Source organism: Oculina patagonica, chromosome 5, assembly GCF_052425735.1.
Source record: "Oculina patagonica isolate OP01 chromosome 5, crgOcupat, whole genome shotgun sequence".
NCBI lineage: Eukaryota > Metazoa > Cnidaria > Anthozoa > Scleractinia > Oculinidae > Oculina > Oculina patagonica.
In genome coordinates this window covers 32,667,211-32,685,040 of record NC_135762.1, presented here as the reverse complement: position 1 = coordinate 32,685,040, position 17,830 = coordinate 32,667,211, and the positions used below count along the sequence as shown (strand labels likewise).

General features: G+C 38.7%; 2 protein-coding genes across 2 annotated transcripts in view; both read right to left on the bottom strand.

Annotated features, from left to right (window-relative positions):
• Window positions 1-6,891, bottom strand: part of LOC144655147 (protein furry homolog-like) — a 7,440-nt gene extending 549 nt beyond the window's left edge. The window contains exons 1-12 of the mRNA XM_078515361.1: window positions 6,543-6,891; window positions 6,014-6,204; window positions 4,406-4,459; window positions 3,638-3,718; window positions 3,387-3,454; window positions 2,930-2,999; window positions 2,720-2,770; window positions 2,106-2,375; window positions 1,944-1,988; window positions 1,195-1,386; window positions 696-797; window positions 28-83 (exon numbers count right to left, since the gene is read on the bottom strand). Coding sequence (XP_078371487.1) covers window positions 28-83; window positions 696-797; window positions 1,195-1,386; window positions 1,944-1,988; window positions 2,106-2,375; window positions 2,720-2,770; window positions 2,930-2,999; window positions 3,387-3,454; window positions 3,638-3,718; window positions 4,406-4,459; window positions 6,014-6,204; window positions 6,543-6,564 — 1,202 coding nt within the window. The 5' untranslated portion in view covers window positions 6,565-6,891. The remainder of the gene's footprint in view (window positions 1-27; window positions 84-695; window positions 798-1,194; window positions 1,387-1,943; window positions 1,989-2,105; window positions 2,376-2,719; window positions 2,771-2,929; window positions 3,000-3,386; window positions 3,455-3,637; window positions 3,719-4,405; window positions 4,460-6,013; window positions 6,205-6,542) is intronic.
• A 4,833-nt stretch (window positions 6,892-11,724) lies between these two features.
• Window positions 11,725-17,830, bottom strand: part of LOC144655146 (uncharacterized) — a 31,296-nt gene continuing 25,190 nt past the window's right edge. Inside the window, exons 11-16 of the mRNA XM_078515360.1 lie at window positions 16,757-17,443; window positions 16,056-16,416; window positions 15,172-15,309; window positions 14,584-14,694; window positions 13,396-13,518; window positions 11,725-13,073 (exon numbers count right to left, since the gene is read on the bottom strand). Coding sequence (XP_078371486.1) covers window positions 12,643-13,073; window positions 13,396-13,518; window positions 14,584-14,694; window positions 15,172-15,309; window positions 16,056-16,416; window positions 16,757-17,443 — 1,851 coding nt within the window. The 3' untranslated portion in view covers window positions 11,725-12,642. The remainder of the gene's footprint in view (window positions 13,074-13,395; window positions 13,519-14,583; window positions 14,695-15,171; window positions 15,310-16,055; window positions 16,417-16,756; window positions 17,444-17,830) is intronic.

The window sequence follows — 17,830 nt, the reverse complement described above, 5'->3', positions numbered from 1 at the left end:
ATACAATCAAATATTGAAATTACTAACCAAACTAATCTGTATAAACATTCCATTGCTACTTTCTGCATCTTTACATCTTTTTGCTACAAATAGGATAAAAATAAGGCATCAATATGACTTGTACATTTTTTGTACAATTTACACTTAAATGTGCAGTACGTATTTAAGAAGGAATTAAAGTGGGACAAGGAACAGTTTTTGCTTCTCTGAGTTGTTTGTTTGTTTAATTTGTTTGTTTATTGTTTTCAGGAGATCCCTTGCTTTTTGTGTTAATGTTTTCACTTGTTTGTCTGTCTATTTGTCTTTTTTGTTTGTTTGTTTTTATTTTGCAAGTTTGTACATTTGCGTTTGTTTCCTTGTTTGTCTGTTTATCCCTTTGCTGTCTCTTTTAATACTGTAAGTACAGATTTTTCCTTTTTTGTGTGCGAATGTCATGTTGTTTCTTTCTATCAGTGCTTTTTGTTTGCTCATTTTGTTTTATTGTCTGTTTGTTTATCTTTTGTATGTTTTCATTTGATGTGTGACTTTATCTGTCTTTCATTGTCTGAGTGTGTTATTTCTTTCTTTGTTTGTTTGGTTGTAACTTGTTAGCCTCTTTGAGCTTGCTTGTATTATTTTGTCTGTTTTACTATTTACAATGTACATGAAATTGCTTTCTAGTTAGTTTTTTTTTTACTGGAAGGATCATAAGTTACCTTCAGTGTTCCCAAGCACATATTCAGGAAACTTGGCCAACTGCTGAGGAAAAAAGCTTTTTGGCTGACACAAAGCAGCACAGTCACAAGTGGATAGATGGGCTGCAACGGAAAATAAAAAATATTATTAATAAATGCAATACATGCACAAGGATGTAGATTAAAGCTGGCAGTCAGGTAAAATAGCAAAAAAATCCCACAAGTTTCAAAAGTTAGCTACATTCTTCCATTTATCAGCTGTATTGCAAATAAAGGGCTGTAGGCACAATTTTGCATGGGTGGGTGCGAGCACCAGAAGTGTGAGCTTCTAGGGGGGTGTTGGGGTATTTTCAACCAGAAAATTATAAAAGATCAAGTTTTTGAAGGCCAATTTTCTGCATACTGAGAGTTATTTTAAAACTCACACCTTGATTAGGCGGACCTTTGTGGCCTGTGGGGAGGGGGGTGAAGATGCACCCATTGCATCCCCTGCCTCAGGTACCGCAGGTGTTTCACTTACTTGACTGTGTCTGGTCTTCTTTGTGAGATCGAATGCATGATGATACATCATGTCCACAAAGCCCTTTAAAGCAGGCACATTCAGCTCTCTGTTGGCTCCGGCAGCCACAGGAAGGAGGATTTCCACAAACATCAGAGCAAATGCATGCTTTACTTCCTTGTCCCTGGAGTCTATAAACATGGCAGCACATTCCTGCAAACAAATTAAAAATATATAAAAAGACAAAAGCAAAATTTATTGAAATTAATCACATATCAATTAATGAATAATTATTACAAAACTTGTGATGTAAAACATAAATCAAAGAGCTCTTCGAGCCACGACTGAATTTTTTTTGCCAAGTTTAAAAGTTTAGTTCATTCCTTGAAAATTTATGAGCAGCAGGTGATTCAAACATTCATAGCTTCACCCAGAAAGTTAATTCACAACTTTCAAAACATGTTCAGAGCCACCTTAATTATTTTAAGTAAACGTGATTCTGAAATCACTAACAGCTAGTTCATTATTGACAAATTTTAACTCAAAATAAATTAATTTTAGCATAATAATTATTTTTACTGATATATATGTTGTGGTTTAATTTTTTCTTTGGTTTAAAATTTTTCAAACCAGTTTGATTTTTATTTTTCATTGTCTTATGTTCATTAACATAATCTGAAACAAAGGGAAATAAAAATCAAACTGGCTTGAAAATTTTTAAACCAAAGAAAAAATTAAACCACAACATATATATATATATATATACTCACCCTCATAAAATTAAATGACTCTTCCAACTCCTCAACTGGAAATAACTGAAAATCAATATAATTATAAAAAATTAATAGTAAATTTAAAAGAATTTAAAATGTATCTGCATAAAAAAGGGTGATCGTATAGCTAACACTGGTAACAAAGCTAGATCCACAAACCTTAATTCTTAAATACTTCATTCCATAAATAATATTCACAAAAGATGAAGGATTGTTTTGATGCTCCTTGAACTCAGCCACAAATCTTTTCCGGACGGGAAGAAAGCAAGCCTGTGCCAGCACACCAACAACTTCAGCATACAGAGCAGCGATAATTTCCCCACTGCCAGCTGTGGGAGCAGTAGCATAACTGTCTCTTTGTTTAAAATGCCTGAATGCCAGTGATAGGATGTACTGAATATACTCATCATCCACTGGGTGAACAGGCAACTGGAAAAAAATCGGAAACGTTAATTAAGCAAAAACCAATTTTTATAACCATGGTGATGTCATGAGGGTCACAAAGATCCACTATGGCCAATTTACACGGTAGGACTTTCTCACATGCGACAAGCTTACGACAGGCCTACGACATGACTTGGGACTATTAACGTGCACCAGCACCTGTCGTAATGATGTGGTAGGTTGATTATCACGATGTGATTTGTGTTGTAGTCATGGTGTAAGCACGTCACATGCGATAATCCTAGGCAAAATCGTACCATCTAATTCACCCTTAGGTCACAAACAATTTGGTAACAAATCTCAAGGAAGACAGACCTCTCTCTACTCACCTGTTTTAGGACCTCAATAAGAGCTAAACAAAACAAGAAGTCCACAGCAAGCTGAAAAATAAAAAGAACACAACTTGAAAATAAAAACAACCTGAACACAGAACATACACAAACATGATGGGAAAAGCAATCTTTAGCAGAAAAAATAAAAAAAATGAAACAAGAAAGGCACAAAAGGGGGAGAGTTTTTTTAGTGGTGCTGGTACTTACATCTCTCCTTTCTGTGAGATGATCTTTGTTAACATGGAATTTACTTTGGAGCTTGGGTGATTCACTGCCACTAGTTCAACAAACAACACTGAATATTAATATTAAATATTCAAAATATTGAAATTAAATGAAAGGCATTAATTATAAAGACACAATTGAGAGAATGTTTGAAAAACAGCTTGTCTATAATGTAATTGTCACACATCTGAGTTGACAAAAGCAGAAAATTTCTGTCACAATTTTATTCGACAAAACAGCTGTGACGTGAAGTACCAACCAATTACAGACACTACACCAATCTCTTCAGACCTAAATTGCTCAAGGCATGGAATTCTTCAGGTAAAATTACAGATTTCTTCCTACAGAATGGGATATTATGGGCACAAAGTGACAAATCAACTGTTTAAGTTGACTAAAGCACTACAGAGTGTTTGTGTATATATACAGTGTACCATACCCTTTAGGCCTTGTGATGTTGATCTTGCCTTTATGCCCATCTGTTTCTGACTCGCCAGTTTTGTTTTGCTGGGGAAATAGAAATCCAAGAAATCACTAATTAAATATTTAAGGTAGCTTTGCACAAAAATTAAGCAGCTTGACTGTTACAAAAAAAGACAAGTCATTTGACAGACAAAATAAAACTTAAAGATAGCAAAATAAAAGGACTTTAAAGTGTGGTTAATCATTTCTGTCAAATAGCTCTCTTACCTGTTTCTCATACCACTTAAACAGTGTCTTTAGAAGAGATGAAAGACTGTATTCTGCTACAATATGTAGAGAATTCAGCAACTGAAAAAAAGCATTTTTAAGTATTAAATGATAATAATAATTATAATAATAATAATAATAATAATAATAATAATAATAATAGATTACAGACACAGGTAAAAAAAAAAGGTAAAGTCAGCATTCAAGCCTAGTGGCCCATCAGGCCGGAGCTTTTCCCGGTTTCCATAGTATATAGAGGATAGTGAAGAAATTATTCAACATGACACGAGCGTGGGACAAAGAAAAAATCTGAGTCCCCGACGGGAATCGAACCCATGGCCTCCCAGATACCGGTTGGGCGCTCTAACCAACTGAGCTACGAGAGACTCGTTGTGAGCTGGGCCATTTACTAGGTTGATATATGACACACGTTGCTGATCCTAGCAGTATGCAGGACGCGTGTCATATATCAACCTAGTAAATGGCCCAGCTCACAACGAGTCTCTCGTAGCTCAGTTGGTTAGAGCGCCCAACCGGTATCTGGGAGGCCATGGGTTCGATTCCCGTCGGGGACTCAGATTTTTTCTTTGTCCCACGCTCGTGTCATGTTGAATAATTTCTTCACTATTTATCACCGAGCTTGAAATTTACCATCTTTATTATTTACTATATAGAGGATATTACACGGCGGCGCGAAGATATGAATTTTATTTTCGAGTGGTAAAGCAATAGCATTGGGCCTCCTGCTTCATTTTTTATAATACCCACCTGATCAAACTGAGGATCTTCTCCTTTCTGAAGAGACTTGGACACTGGCCTCTCCTGTAAAAAACAACATGATCAAATAAATGTTAATTTTTGTAAGCTATAATTATCCATACCTCCCCCACAGAAGGGATTTTTCCCATACCCTCTGCCCACCCACCCTCCACCCCTTCACAGAAAGTTTTTTGGTTTAATCCCCCCTGCAATCCCCTCCCCCCACCTAAAAAATTTAAAGAGGTGGTGGTAAAAATTTTGGATTCTGATCTACTCTGCATCCACTCGGAATTTTTACAATGACCTTCCATCAGGCAGGTATGGAAATTTTTTTAACTGCACACTTTATAAGAGAATTAATTCTTATGAAGTTTTAAGTTTACTCATTATGAGTCATGGACATTTCAACAAAATAACAGGTAGGTCCAATATCAATGAAGTGGAGTTTTTAAAAGACGACGTAGATGTGCTGTTCTGACTGACAAGATCTCTGTCATGCCTAAGCGACCAAGTGTATTTTACATTCAGGTTCTCTTGAAACCATATACAGAATAAAAAATACAGAACTAACATTAACTTCACTTGTTGGAATTTAAGTTTGAGCTGGTCCCTTTGGACTCTTTATTCAAATACCAAACAACAAAGTACTACACAAAAAGTACAATGTCGTGGCATCAGCCATATATACATGACTACCCATGCATACACTGCACCTACGTAATTCAACTTAATGATCACGCCATACAAACACATAATAAAAACAATACTACTGAACAAATAATTATTAATACCTCACATCAGGAGAGCACAACACGTGATCCCAAGAGAAATGAGGTATGTCACCTTTTGGTGCATTAATGACAGACAGACATTTATACACTTGGTGAAAATAGTCTTATCTCAATCTGTGCACTTGATTCGAAGATTTATCAGTGATAAATTACATCCCAGGAGTAAAATTTATCTTTCACTCTAGCCATGGGTAGCTAGAGGTGTCAGCACTGCGCTAAATAATTCAAAACAAGATCGAAAACCGAGAGCATGTGCTTGCTGATGACCATTTGTTACGCACCAGTTGACTATGTACACAAACCCAGAAAAAATATTTGGTGTTTACACACGAATCACGAGATTACTGCATTTTTGCATGGTAAAAATATCCCAGTTGCAGAGGCTTTTTTAGAATTTAGGGTCACTGCAAAAAGACTGTTTCAAATGTTTCTTATGACCCCGAAAATGATACTTATAACAAAACATTTAGCAAAATAGACTCACCAGCACTATATACAAGCTGTGTGGCGTTCAAGCATTGTTTTCTCACAGTGGGCATTTTATCAAGCCCATTAGGTGCAAAATAGACCAACATTTTTAGTCAAAAACACCCACATTTAGCAGGAAAATCTTCAATTGTTATCAGATAAATTTGGATCGATCAATTATTCCTAAATCGGACACTACACATAAGGTCAAAAGTTGTAAACAAAACTCGCGCGCGAGTACAGTGTAAATTTCCGATACCCACTCAAACCAAAAATAAATTCCGCCCTCTAATCTTTCGCTAATCTCGCCGTCAACAACCCCAGTGCAGTAAAACCCAATATTTATGCAAAGACTCACCAAAGGTTCGCTCAGAATAGTTTCGATCTTCTTTTCCGCGAGCACAGTGAACTCGGCAAACAATGTCCTCAGGACGAACTCGCCGGGAGTCACATCCGAACCTGTCGTGGATGTTTGCCGTTCGGGAGGCTGTCCCCACGGCAAAACAAAACCATTTTCAACTGCGCTGGAAGCTTTGCCATCATCTGAAACTAAAGATCAGAAACTTATGCTTTGCGAAACTTGTATTGATCTCAATAGTTTGGTGACTAAAGGCAAGTCAGACGGTAATGTCGATAAATATCGACGTAACCGGCTCCATCGATCAAACGGTGACAACCGCGACAAAATCTCGACCTAAATTATCTAAACTAAAGAAAAACTATTCAAAAATGGCCAGTGTAAGCTTGAGTTCAGCGAGAACGGTGTACAGCTTACAGCTCCAGATAATTATTGAAGAATCTTGGCCAGCTCTTTAAATATAAGCTAACGATTTTCTATTTTATAACTGTCGCTTATGCAATGATATATTACGCAAATCTTTGCCTACCTCGGTTTTCAGTCTCTGCCATTGTGTTTAGGAGTCGATTCTTTCTTCATGGCGTCTCTTAGATCGCTGTCTTGCGAAACACTGAACTTCTCCGTCGCGGAACATAAGCTGTGTAAAGTTTCTGTGACCGGTTGTTGTGGAATATCGAAGGAGTACAGGTGCGACAAATTTCCTGCGATAAATTAAGCAAGCGCTACCATTCGCTGAAACTCAAGCAATAGACGAAATATCCTTTCTCTGCCTCATGGCACTAACAAAATGTTTACTGCAAAAGGAAACCGAGACCCTATAACTTTTTGAACAACTAAAATAATTTGCTGCAAAATACAAAACTTGAAGACAAGAGGAAGCTCTCAACAAGTGACGCATGCGTCGAAGCCATAAACAGTGGAGTGACTCTCGACTGACCAATCACATGTTAGAACGCACAACACTCTGCTTCCACTCTGTTCCGTTTCCGGTTAATTTAATTTGCAAATAAACACTGTTGAACAGATTTTTAATTTGTAAAATTTGTACAACAGTTCTTCTGGCGACTTTTACCGGCGAATAATCATAAAAGTGTTTATTGCTCAAGAAATCACAACAAGGAAGTATTCGTCGCGCTTTGAGCAACTTGTACGAATCCAGTCATCAGCTGTTGACCTGTCTGTCATCTTTATAATGGTGACTGGTCGTCTTGTATTACGTAATGTCTAATTTAAGCCGAGATAGCGTCTTTAATCAATATTCCTCGGTAGCTTAGGACTTAAGAAGCTAGGTTCTAGCAAAAATTGCTCTCCGATGAACATGATAATCAGTAAAGCCCAAGGTATTAAAAGCGTTATCTTTTCATCGAAGCGTAACCTCTCTTCGGTAAATTAACCGGAAGTGAAATTGCCGACTGCTCGCGTGATGTTTGCATTTTGATGAAATGGGCACGCGGTTGACAATGTTGTTTGTTTTATGTTTAGTTTATGTTTCCCAGGGTATCAAGATGAACAAGGAACTATTAAACAATCGTCAGAATCGGAGTTGATTGCAACCGGCCGATCCTATCTCGAACACAAAGTTTACTCCAAATATTTTGCTCGATGTTGACCTTCTTGTAGTTATGCCGAAACAAGTTCCTGTTCTTGTTATTTCTTGTTCTCTTGTTATAATAGGATCGATGACAGATTTTGAACTTTATTTCAACTGTTTGAAAACTGAAGGAAATCTTAAAAACAGTTCCTGATGAAATCACACGTATAAAAACTTAACTTATTAAACAAGTGACGAAAACGGAAGAAATTATTTGTAGTGTATCAAGAAGTGCCACTTTGCTAGTACCTTAAAATACTTGTTCAATATTTTCAGCCAAAGTCCGAAGTCGTCGAATTGAGAATATTGCAAAGTCATGCTTCTTAGAGAAAAATAATCCGGTTTCCATGTGGAAGGATAAAGGCGGTTGCGGAATCAAGAACGTAAAGGATTTTGAAAAGGTCGAAAAGCAAAGTGGGTGTTAAATCACGCTTCGCGGAAAATATAACGGCAAGAGATAACGGTCAATGCACCGTGTCTAATTTCTTGTATTCCGTTACGTGTGGCAGTACAGTTCATAGCAAACTAAAGAGTGGAAATTCGTTTTAATATTTTATAGTTCATGGATCCATTTCAAGAAGAAAACTAGGAAATGCATTTATTTCAACGCCAAAAAAATATGGATTTTTACAGGCCTGAACACTAATAACGTCAGAGTTCCCAGTTTCTTTGCGTAATACTACCAAAATATAACTTCCTAACCTTTCCTGAACTATTGTGCGCACCGAAAAGACAATCACAATCCCGAATCCTGAATAAGAAGTTCTTTTGACATTTTAGTACGCTATGGCGACCATGGCGTCTTCAGTACTCAGTACACGGGTACAGGCCGCCTGATCTGACATGATCTGACATGCTTCATTGACAATTTTAAACTAGTAATACGTGACTCGCAGGGCCTCGCGAAGCTCTGGGTTGGGGAGGGAGGGAGGGGGGTGTTTTAACTAAGGAGTGATAACCGGTTTAACCGGTGATTTGTTATTGTTGCCTAGTAAGGGACATGGTCGCGACACCCTCGTTCCCAGGGTCTACTCCGCTTTGAAAATGGCGGCTCTTTCTGGTTCGTAAAGAGGTATAAAGCGTTGGGAAGCGCAGGCTATTTTCAAAATCATCGACAAATTATTGAATATTCGCATTTTGGACATTTATTTTAGGGCATTAAAAAAAAAGAAGAACGAACGGCAGGAGCCGGATTCGAACCCTCCGCCCACGCGCCCCTGATGGCCATGAAAGGTTTTAGCCTGAATAGGCGTTGAGGGAGTATTATGTGGAAATCAGTGTTATTTTAATCCGAAAAGAAAAACGATAAAAATGAAAGGCTCAGGATTCGAATAATAATAATAAAAAGAAAAACCTTAGCCGGATTCGAACCCCCGCCCTCAGTCCCGAAGATCTGATTTGAAGTTCGACGCTCACACCATTGGGCCACCAGCGCGCGGCCGTGTGACGTCATTTCCGCCAGACACCAAGCTCACAAATATGACCGTAAACTCCACACGATATTTCATCCCGCCTGAGCCCTTTGAGGGACAAAATTATACACCCCGCTACGCTCGGCCTTCGGCTCTCGCTTCGCGAGGAATTAAAGCGTGCCCAAGGATGCTTGACCATATTTGGTAATGTTTGTAACTCCAAAAGCTGACTGACGTAACAATGACGTCAAGAATCCGAAATATGCTAGATTTTCTCTCACTTTTAGAGCGCTAGCAAGCGTCCGTTAAAAAATTTAACCTCTAAATTAAACTTCCATCGACGAACCTGATTTTTTTTTCGTTGAACAGTATCTAAATTAAAAACAGCTTGAAATATCCAACGCTGAAACGCTGAAGATTTTTCGCTCAAGTATTTGAAGACGTTTTACCTCAGAAGTTTATAATTAAAGACTTTTGTTTACCCTAAGCTGGAAAATAAACAATATTGTTGGTAGGCTCCACTCACGTGAAGTAAAAAATAATTGCGGCTTATTTTAAATACTTGTCAAAATAAAGAAGAATGGCGTTTTTTTAAAAAAAAAAATACCTTCTTTCGTTTGAGAGAAATCTACGTATTTGTATTCTGCAAATTAGGAAAGTGATGACGACATAAATTGTTCCACAAAGGGATAAGCCACTGAATCAAGGATATCTCTAGAAATATTAGAGCAATGTTCCTCAAACCTGAAACCATTGATTTACACGCGAAATAAACAAAATTGCCCTGCTGAGCAAAGTAAAAGGGAGTAAAAGTGTTTTGCCGAGAACACGACAAAGCGACATTGCCCCTCAGTCTTACACATACAAAAAAAAAACCGGCACCACACAATCACCTTTTTAAGATAAACGGCATGCAGTGCATGCAGAAGCGATGCCATTTCACAAAGGGTCTAACATGATTTTGAATTATTATTATTTATTATCAGGGGCGTAGCCAGGATTTTTGTATAGGGGGGTTCCAAATGTGAATTGTATTTGCGAAGGTAAAACTGAGCGCCGGAGGCGCTCCTCCTCTAGGGGGGTCCGGGGGCATGCTCCCCCGGGAAATTTTGAAATTTGCGGTCCCCAGAAATGGCATCTCCTTGATTCTAAGCATAAATTTTTAGCAATTTTAGCGTCAATTGAAGCTAGCATTTCTTAGAAGGGAAGCTCAAAATCCCGCGTACCAGGTAATTTTTCCGACGTACCATTCACTCCCGGCGTACCGTCACTCACTAGTCAGCTAGTATATCAGCCAGAAGTAGGCGCCGTGGATGCTTCCGTGCAAAAATGTCGACTGTTGCACTAATATCAATTTGTCTGTTGTAATGTATGTTCATAAGAGCAAGTCCCGACTCTCGCTGGTCATTGTAGCCCGCAGGTATGTCTTTAGTCTGCGCAATGTGCTGAACGATCGCTCACATTCTGCAGAAGTAATTGGCAACGTACACAAGATGCGCAGCAACTTGTGCACATTTGGATAAAAATCGCTGTCACATTCTGCCAAGGCCTGAACTGCACTGTTTGGTAGGTCTTGATCCGCACTACACGTACAACGCAGGCTTGTATACACGAAATTTTGTAATTGTAAACACAAGGTGATACTTTATAGATTTCATTTTATTTTCTCAAAAATTTCATTTTTCTAATCTGGCGGAATTAAAGGGGGGTTCTAATAATATTTTTTCTCTTGAATTAGCTATTGCGATATCCCGAAGGGGGGTTCCGGAACCCCTGGAACCCTCCCCTGGCTACGCCACTGATTATTTGTCAAAAACTAAACGTAAATAAAAGTAGCCGACACCTTGTGCGTGATAAAGACTGTTATCAAATTGTAGTGTACATTTTTTAAACCTAAGAAGCAATGTTGGTGATTATTTTAATAGCATAGTTAGGATCTGATGGAATTCAAATAAATACAGTAGTTATGAATGCACAGGCCAAGGATGCAAAAATAATAATACATTTTCTTCGTAGATTTTCTCAATTGAAGAACAGTAGATTGCGTTATATTGCAGTGTGCCAAACGGTCTCTTGCTCACAGCGGCCCTGTATTTTATAGAATTAGAAATTTCTGTCTACTGAATCTTATAGATGCCATCATATAAAATTTAGTCTCTTTCGTTTATACATTGTGGTGTTCCATTCTGACTGCACGGGAGTATTTTGCTTTTGAGTTCTACGCGGCGATTTGTTGTTTAGTTAAACTTGTTTTCTGTTCGATTGCGCGAAAAGGACAAAGAGACAAAAGGACAAAAAGATCCTGCCGGTCGGTTGCCTGCATAAAGCGATAATAATACATTTTCTTCGTAGATTTGCTCAATTGAACAACAGTAGATTGCGTTATATTGTTAGTAGTGTGTGACTTCCGATAAATGACACACGATACGCGGGAGCTAGTTTTTCAGCTGCGAGAAAGGTCAAACGGTCTCTTGCTCACAGTGGCCCTGTATTTTATAAGAATTTGAAATTTCTGTCTATCAAATCTAATAGATGCCATTATATAAAATTTAGTCTCTTTCGTTTATACATTGTGGTGTTCCATTCTGACTGCACGGGAGTATTTTGCTTTGGAGTTCTGCGCGGCGATTTCTTGTTAAGTTAAACTTGATTTCTGTTCGATCGCGCGAAAACGACAAAAAGACAAAAAGACAAAAAGATCCTGCCGGTCCGCTGCCTCCATAAAGCGATGACGTCGTCAGCTATACGTCATCGCTTAAAAAATACTGACTTAAGTTAATTCACCTAGTCGTATAGGCGCTTTGCAATTTCAGCTAGCGCAGATAAGTACACAAATGACTTTTGACACTCAAGTAAAAATCGTCCTATATCATAATGTAACTTTTCTACACACTGCAAAATTATTGCGTAAAAAACTTTACTCGTCACTCAAAATTATATTCTTACTTTTTAAATGTGCAGCACTTTCAAACAAAATTATCATTATGTCACTTTAACGTCTTTTAGGCCCCGTCTACACTAACCCGGATAAATTTGAAAACGCATCTTTTTCCTCTTGATAAGCCAACCATTCACACTAAAACGGCAGTGGAGAAACTTGAAAACACCGGCTAGTTGGTATAGTGTGGACGGCGAAAACGGAGCTTTTCGAAAACGCTGACGTCAAACGGTCTCAAATAGTCGTGTGATCTCTGTCAACAACAGCTCTGCTCGTGCGTTGCAACGATGTATGAGATGAAACGCATCGTTTTCAAATATTTCCGGATTAGTTTGGACAGAAAACATTTTTTTTCGTTTTCGAGGCGGAAACTCCGTTTTCAAATTTATCCGTATCAGTGTGGACTTGACCTAAGGTAGCGAGTCTGCAACGGAAATAACAAAATGGACCTGAAAAACTAACTCTAAAAAAAACTGTATGTCGATTCCAGCTTAAACAAGGGCAAACCCTTGGTACTTATCTCTCAAAAGAGGAGTGTGATTTTCTGAATGATTATGTTGTCAGTTTTGTTTGGAGTGTAGTTCCCTGTCCTGTCAGTGTACACTTGTAAACAGTTGTAAAAGCGTGACCTAGTTACGTTTCCTTTTCTTCGTACGACAACATTGAACGTGGAAACATTTTTCAAAAATTATCCGGAAATAGGGCGCTTACAAACGATAGAGGCCTGGCTGGAACATCGAATGGGCGCCCACCCATCAGATACAAATATTGCACATATAGACTCAAAACGAGTATTATGGTAGCGACCTGGGTAAGAACCGTAGCGGTTGTCTCTGTAGTTTGAAATAAGATAGCTAGTATCCCTGGGACTGATCCTGTTAAAGCTTGGTTCCTCGCCATTTAAAAGCCCCCAGCTGCCATCTCCACTCAGCTTCATCCCCAGCCAGACATAGTCATCTATCAATCCCTTTATAAATTGATCCTCTTCCTTAGAATTTATTACGAGGACTTCGGCATTCATCTTTTTGCAAATGGTATCGGCTGCTGTTAAGGTGGCATCCAAGTCTTCATATTTGTAACATGAATCTTGAAACTCGTCCCAGCCATCAGGGCAATTATCTAAAAGTTTTAAAGGAAAAAAAAATAATTCATTACAAAGTTTGGATTAATAAAGTTAATCTCGCGTCTCGGCCATGGCTGCCTTTGCCTTTAGACTTGCCGGCTCCGAGTCGCGTTCGTTTTCGCGTTCGTTTTAATTTAATGGTGATTTTTTACCTGGTTTGTACATGTTTTACTTCACAAAAGAGTTCAAGATGAGGAACTTTACCCTATCGAGTTGTTAGAAACTAATCTTTTGATTCACTGATCTCAGCAGCCTTAGTCGTATACAATAATGTACGATACAAGATTTGCACACATAACAAGATTCAATCCCATTTACCAATTTCACACGTTTCTCCACTAAATCCTGAAGCGCATGCGCACTTATAACGGAAAGCTTTCTCAGGATCTTCTCCGCAAGTTGCACCATTTTTGCACGGATTTGGATCACATGGGTTAGCGGCTGACAGGAAAAAAACAAACGTCGCTGGTTAAAGCAGTTTCACTTGAGTTTTGAAAACAGAGCAGTTTTCAATTGAGTGTAGTAAAACCAAAACCAAAGTAATTTCTCTGGCCAATCACAAAGGACACAGACAATCCAGTCAGCCAATCAAAGCTCAAAGCAAATACATGTGGCTGGCACGAAGCGCGGGAAAACGTGCGCGAGCGGGTCACAATTGGCTACGAAAGTGGCGCGAGATTTTTAAACCACTCACTAAGCAAAGTAATGCAAAACCAAAGCAGTTGCAAATTACTTTCGACACTCAAGTAAAAACTGCTCTAATTTGAGTTTGCTAATTGGTTTGCATCACTACTCTTAGTGATTGGTTTAAAAACCTTGGGCCACTTTCTCAACCAATCAAAAGTAAAACCAAAACCAATCGTGTGTCACAAGTTTTCCCGCGCTTCGTGCTGCATAGCTACATGTATTTGCTTCGAGCTTTGTTTGGTTCAATAGATTGTCTTTTTCGATTGGCAAGAGTGATCTCTTGTTTTGGTTTTAAGACACTCAATCGAAAATCGCTTTAATTAAATAATGTTTTCCCGTAACATAGTCCCTTTAAAGAGAGCCCAGCACAGGTAAAACACTAAAAATGAATCAATGTAATCTTCAGTTCTCAAGTGCTATGAAGGACCTACACCGAGAAGAGGCTGGGGAGAGGGCATGTAAGCGCGAGGGGAATTCTGAGAGTCTTTCCCCATTCCATCGTCCTCCCCATGCCTCGCTTCTATTTGAATCATAAAAAAATGATCACATCTACATCTACATCTACATTTAATTAGGTCGGTAAAAATCTAGAGATATCACACCAACCATTAAAAACTAAAATGAATGTTAAAAATGTTAAAAACTAAATAAAACTAATGCAATAAAATATTAAAAACTATTAACTAACTTAGATTTAAAACTATTTACAGACGTTATATTTACAATATTATCTGGAAGGGAGTTCCATTTACAGATTGTTCGTGGAAAAAAAGAAAGCATCAATGGACATCCCCTTACTTCAGTGCAGATAACACAAACCTATTCCACAGTGGTCCCCTCGGTAATCTTTTGTACACTGGCACTGATATTTCTCATCTCCAAGATCGTTACAAGTCCCTCCGTTCATGCATGGATTTTTCTGGCAGCCCTCTAAAGCACAAGCGAACAAATGTTTATTACAAAGAGGGGAAAGTATTCACATTTAACTAAATGGAAAGATTGATTGCAGATGAATAAATGATTCTGAAGGTGGCTAGCCTGCGAGTCGGCTCTCCTTTGGGGCAGCGTGTCGAAGGTCCCGAAAAGTTTTCTCGCCCAGGAAATCCTTAGCAGAATCCCGAACCCTTTTGATAACATAGCTCTTTCATTCACATATTTTTAATATGAACAGAGGTTCTCATCATACAAAGTTTCAGGCCTACACACTTTTCTGTTTTTTACATACAAATATTTAAAAATGGCCTGGCATGCCCAAAAAGTTTCCAGGGCTTTCGAGAAACGGCCCCCTGCACCACTCAATCCAAACTCCAGAGCAGTACACCACCTTACCAACCACAGTGCAGAAATGTTTCCATAACCATACGAACAAAGTTTTTGATCTTTTTTGATAATTCAAAACAAGCTTACTTGGAACACATGTCGCATCTTTTTCCTTGAATCCTTCAGGACAGGTTTTTACACATTCCCCGGTATCAACTCGCTTGAAGTACAAACAAGCGTTGCAATCTGTAGGCAACGGCTCCCCAGTTGAAGTACTTCTACAACCTGACGAGAAAAAGAAGAAAAAAATTAGTAGTGTTATTGCAGCTGTCAAAAAGACAAAGCCTCTCCCGCGGATATTCGCTTTGTCCAGCTTTTTATGGCAGGATTCTTGACAACCTAAAACCATGCAAAAGGGAAAATTTGCGAAACATTTTTATTTGGCCTAATGTGCTGCTCTGTGCAGTTAAGATCAACTTGCCATTGGCCGTTTTTATGCTAGAGACGTTAAAGCCGTCTGAGACGTTAAAGCTGTCTAAAACGGTAAATAAGACATACGCCTTTAACGTCTGATGGCTTTAACGTCTTTTCGTAAGAGCGTCTGAACGACGCTCTTATCGGACAGCTTTAACGCCTCAGACGTTAACGCCGTCTAGTATAAAAACGGGACGTCGTTAACTAGTATAAAAACAGTAAATAAAACAAACGCCTTTAACGTCTGATCGTGTGTAGTGTCCTTCGAGTGTAGAACCATTTTTTTTTTCTGAAAAGCCGTACATTAAATGCGTCCCGTTTGTATACCAGACGCCTTTAACGTCTTAGAAGTTAAAAAACGGCCATTGATTTATTATCAGTCGCCAGCTTTTCTTGTGTACAAATTTAAAATTTATCTGCACCGCTGTTGCACAACCAGTTCAAATTTCTAGCTTTCAGTTGGCAGTGTGGACACAAGGGGACAAGAAAAGCTAACACATGATTTTTATCATCATCGTCATCATTGTATAATGCCGGTGAAGATTTCATGTTACTACCTTTTACTGGGTCGCACATCTCGTGGCATTTCTGTACACACATATTAGTGTCCGGATCTTTGGATGTGTCGCCTTTGCATTCTGCTGTAGTGAGGCTTCGTTTGAGAACATGGGCATCGGTAACTTCCAATACATCCTCACCATTGCCAAATGCGTAGAATCGTACATGAAGAACAGGTTTCTCTTTGTCAATCATGGATAGGTAAATTTCTCCCTTTTCAGTGGTGCCTTGGCTTTTTCCGTATTCTATAATAGTAGCATCAGGCTCTTGTTTAACACAAACAAAGTAAGGCTGATACAGGATTTCATCTCCCAGTCCAATCGCATCGACATCCAAGCTTGATACTTTCAGAGTTTGCGACTGAAAAAATAACACAATACAATATAATAAAAACTTTGTTGACGGCTTCCTGAAAAGGGCTTTTCGGTGTAAGGACATTTTTAATATAAATCCCTTTTGTAGAATGCCGAGATATAAATTGATTTAAGTAGATTTTTAACTATTAGTATATTTAAGAGGGCCACGAATTTATTAGTTACTAAACTATTACGTGTCACCCTTGGTAAATAAACTTTGATTGGTTGATTGTTTGATTGATCAAGAACCGTGACGGACCCTCCCCCACCCCAAGTTTTTGAGGAGTACTCCCTGAGAAGTAAGTAAGAACTGAAAAACAGTTTTTTTATTTAAATCGCGTTACCTTAAAGATTCCAACTCCATAGGGTGATATTTGCACATAATACCAAGTGTCCTTGTCCTTAGGAATGACAGAAAAGATGACAAACACCGTGCCTTTGGTCGAAGCGGTAAAATGGAGACATCTTCCTTCTCCACCGGGGTTAAAGCGCAGCGCATTGGACCATTTCACATTGCACGGTAAATATCCAACCACCTCGCTCATTTGGAAGATATGGTCAGCCGGCCATTCCACACGGGCGATCTCTCCGCCAATCAAGTTAGTGTCTAGAGTTGTGAACGTTTGCTTGGAAATGTTAAAGCCGCGCTCGTCTAGATTAAGGGCGCCCATTCTTTCATCGTATTTCAGCACTAATCCATAAATGCAAATGTAATGATCGTCTGAGTCCACCTCGCCACTGACACCACGGTTACACCCACTGAAGAAGTCGAATTTGTCGTCATCCTTGCTAACGACCCATTCCCCACCGATGTATCTTACGGTACACTCCAAGCGACTGGGAATTTTAACCATACCATGGTATGAACCTGTTAGGTCGTTGTCCATTTTGAAGATCGCTTTAAAAGCAGCTTGGTGCGTGGTCATTTCTTTCCAATTGGGTCTCCCTGCTTTCATTTGGTACTTGAAGTTTTGTGTTTGACATCCTGGTGTTCCGGGAGGGAGCGACATGTCAGAGACTGAAATGGACCCCTATTTGAAAAACCCATGGGAAAAATAATAACAGAACTAAGAAAAGTATACATTAGCAATTAGAGAATTAAAAGTAACAGATACGAAAGCACAAAGACTATAATTTATAAAGCTCGAGATATATTGCCCTCGTCTTTGGTATTCAAGACTCCTCTAAGGTTCTTTAATTAGTTGGACCAAGAATTGCAGACATTTTTATTTTAAGATCTTTTTCTGTTGAAAAACTGTTGAAAATTTGAGAAATTTTATCTCAATTTCCCTGCTAACGAAACACATCCAGGTTTTGGCACTTAAAATGTGGTAGAGTTAAACTGGTGCAACGTCACGGACAACACATCTTGAAAAAATTGGCAAGTTTTTTCAAGTTTGTCATTCGTAATCCGTCTT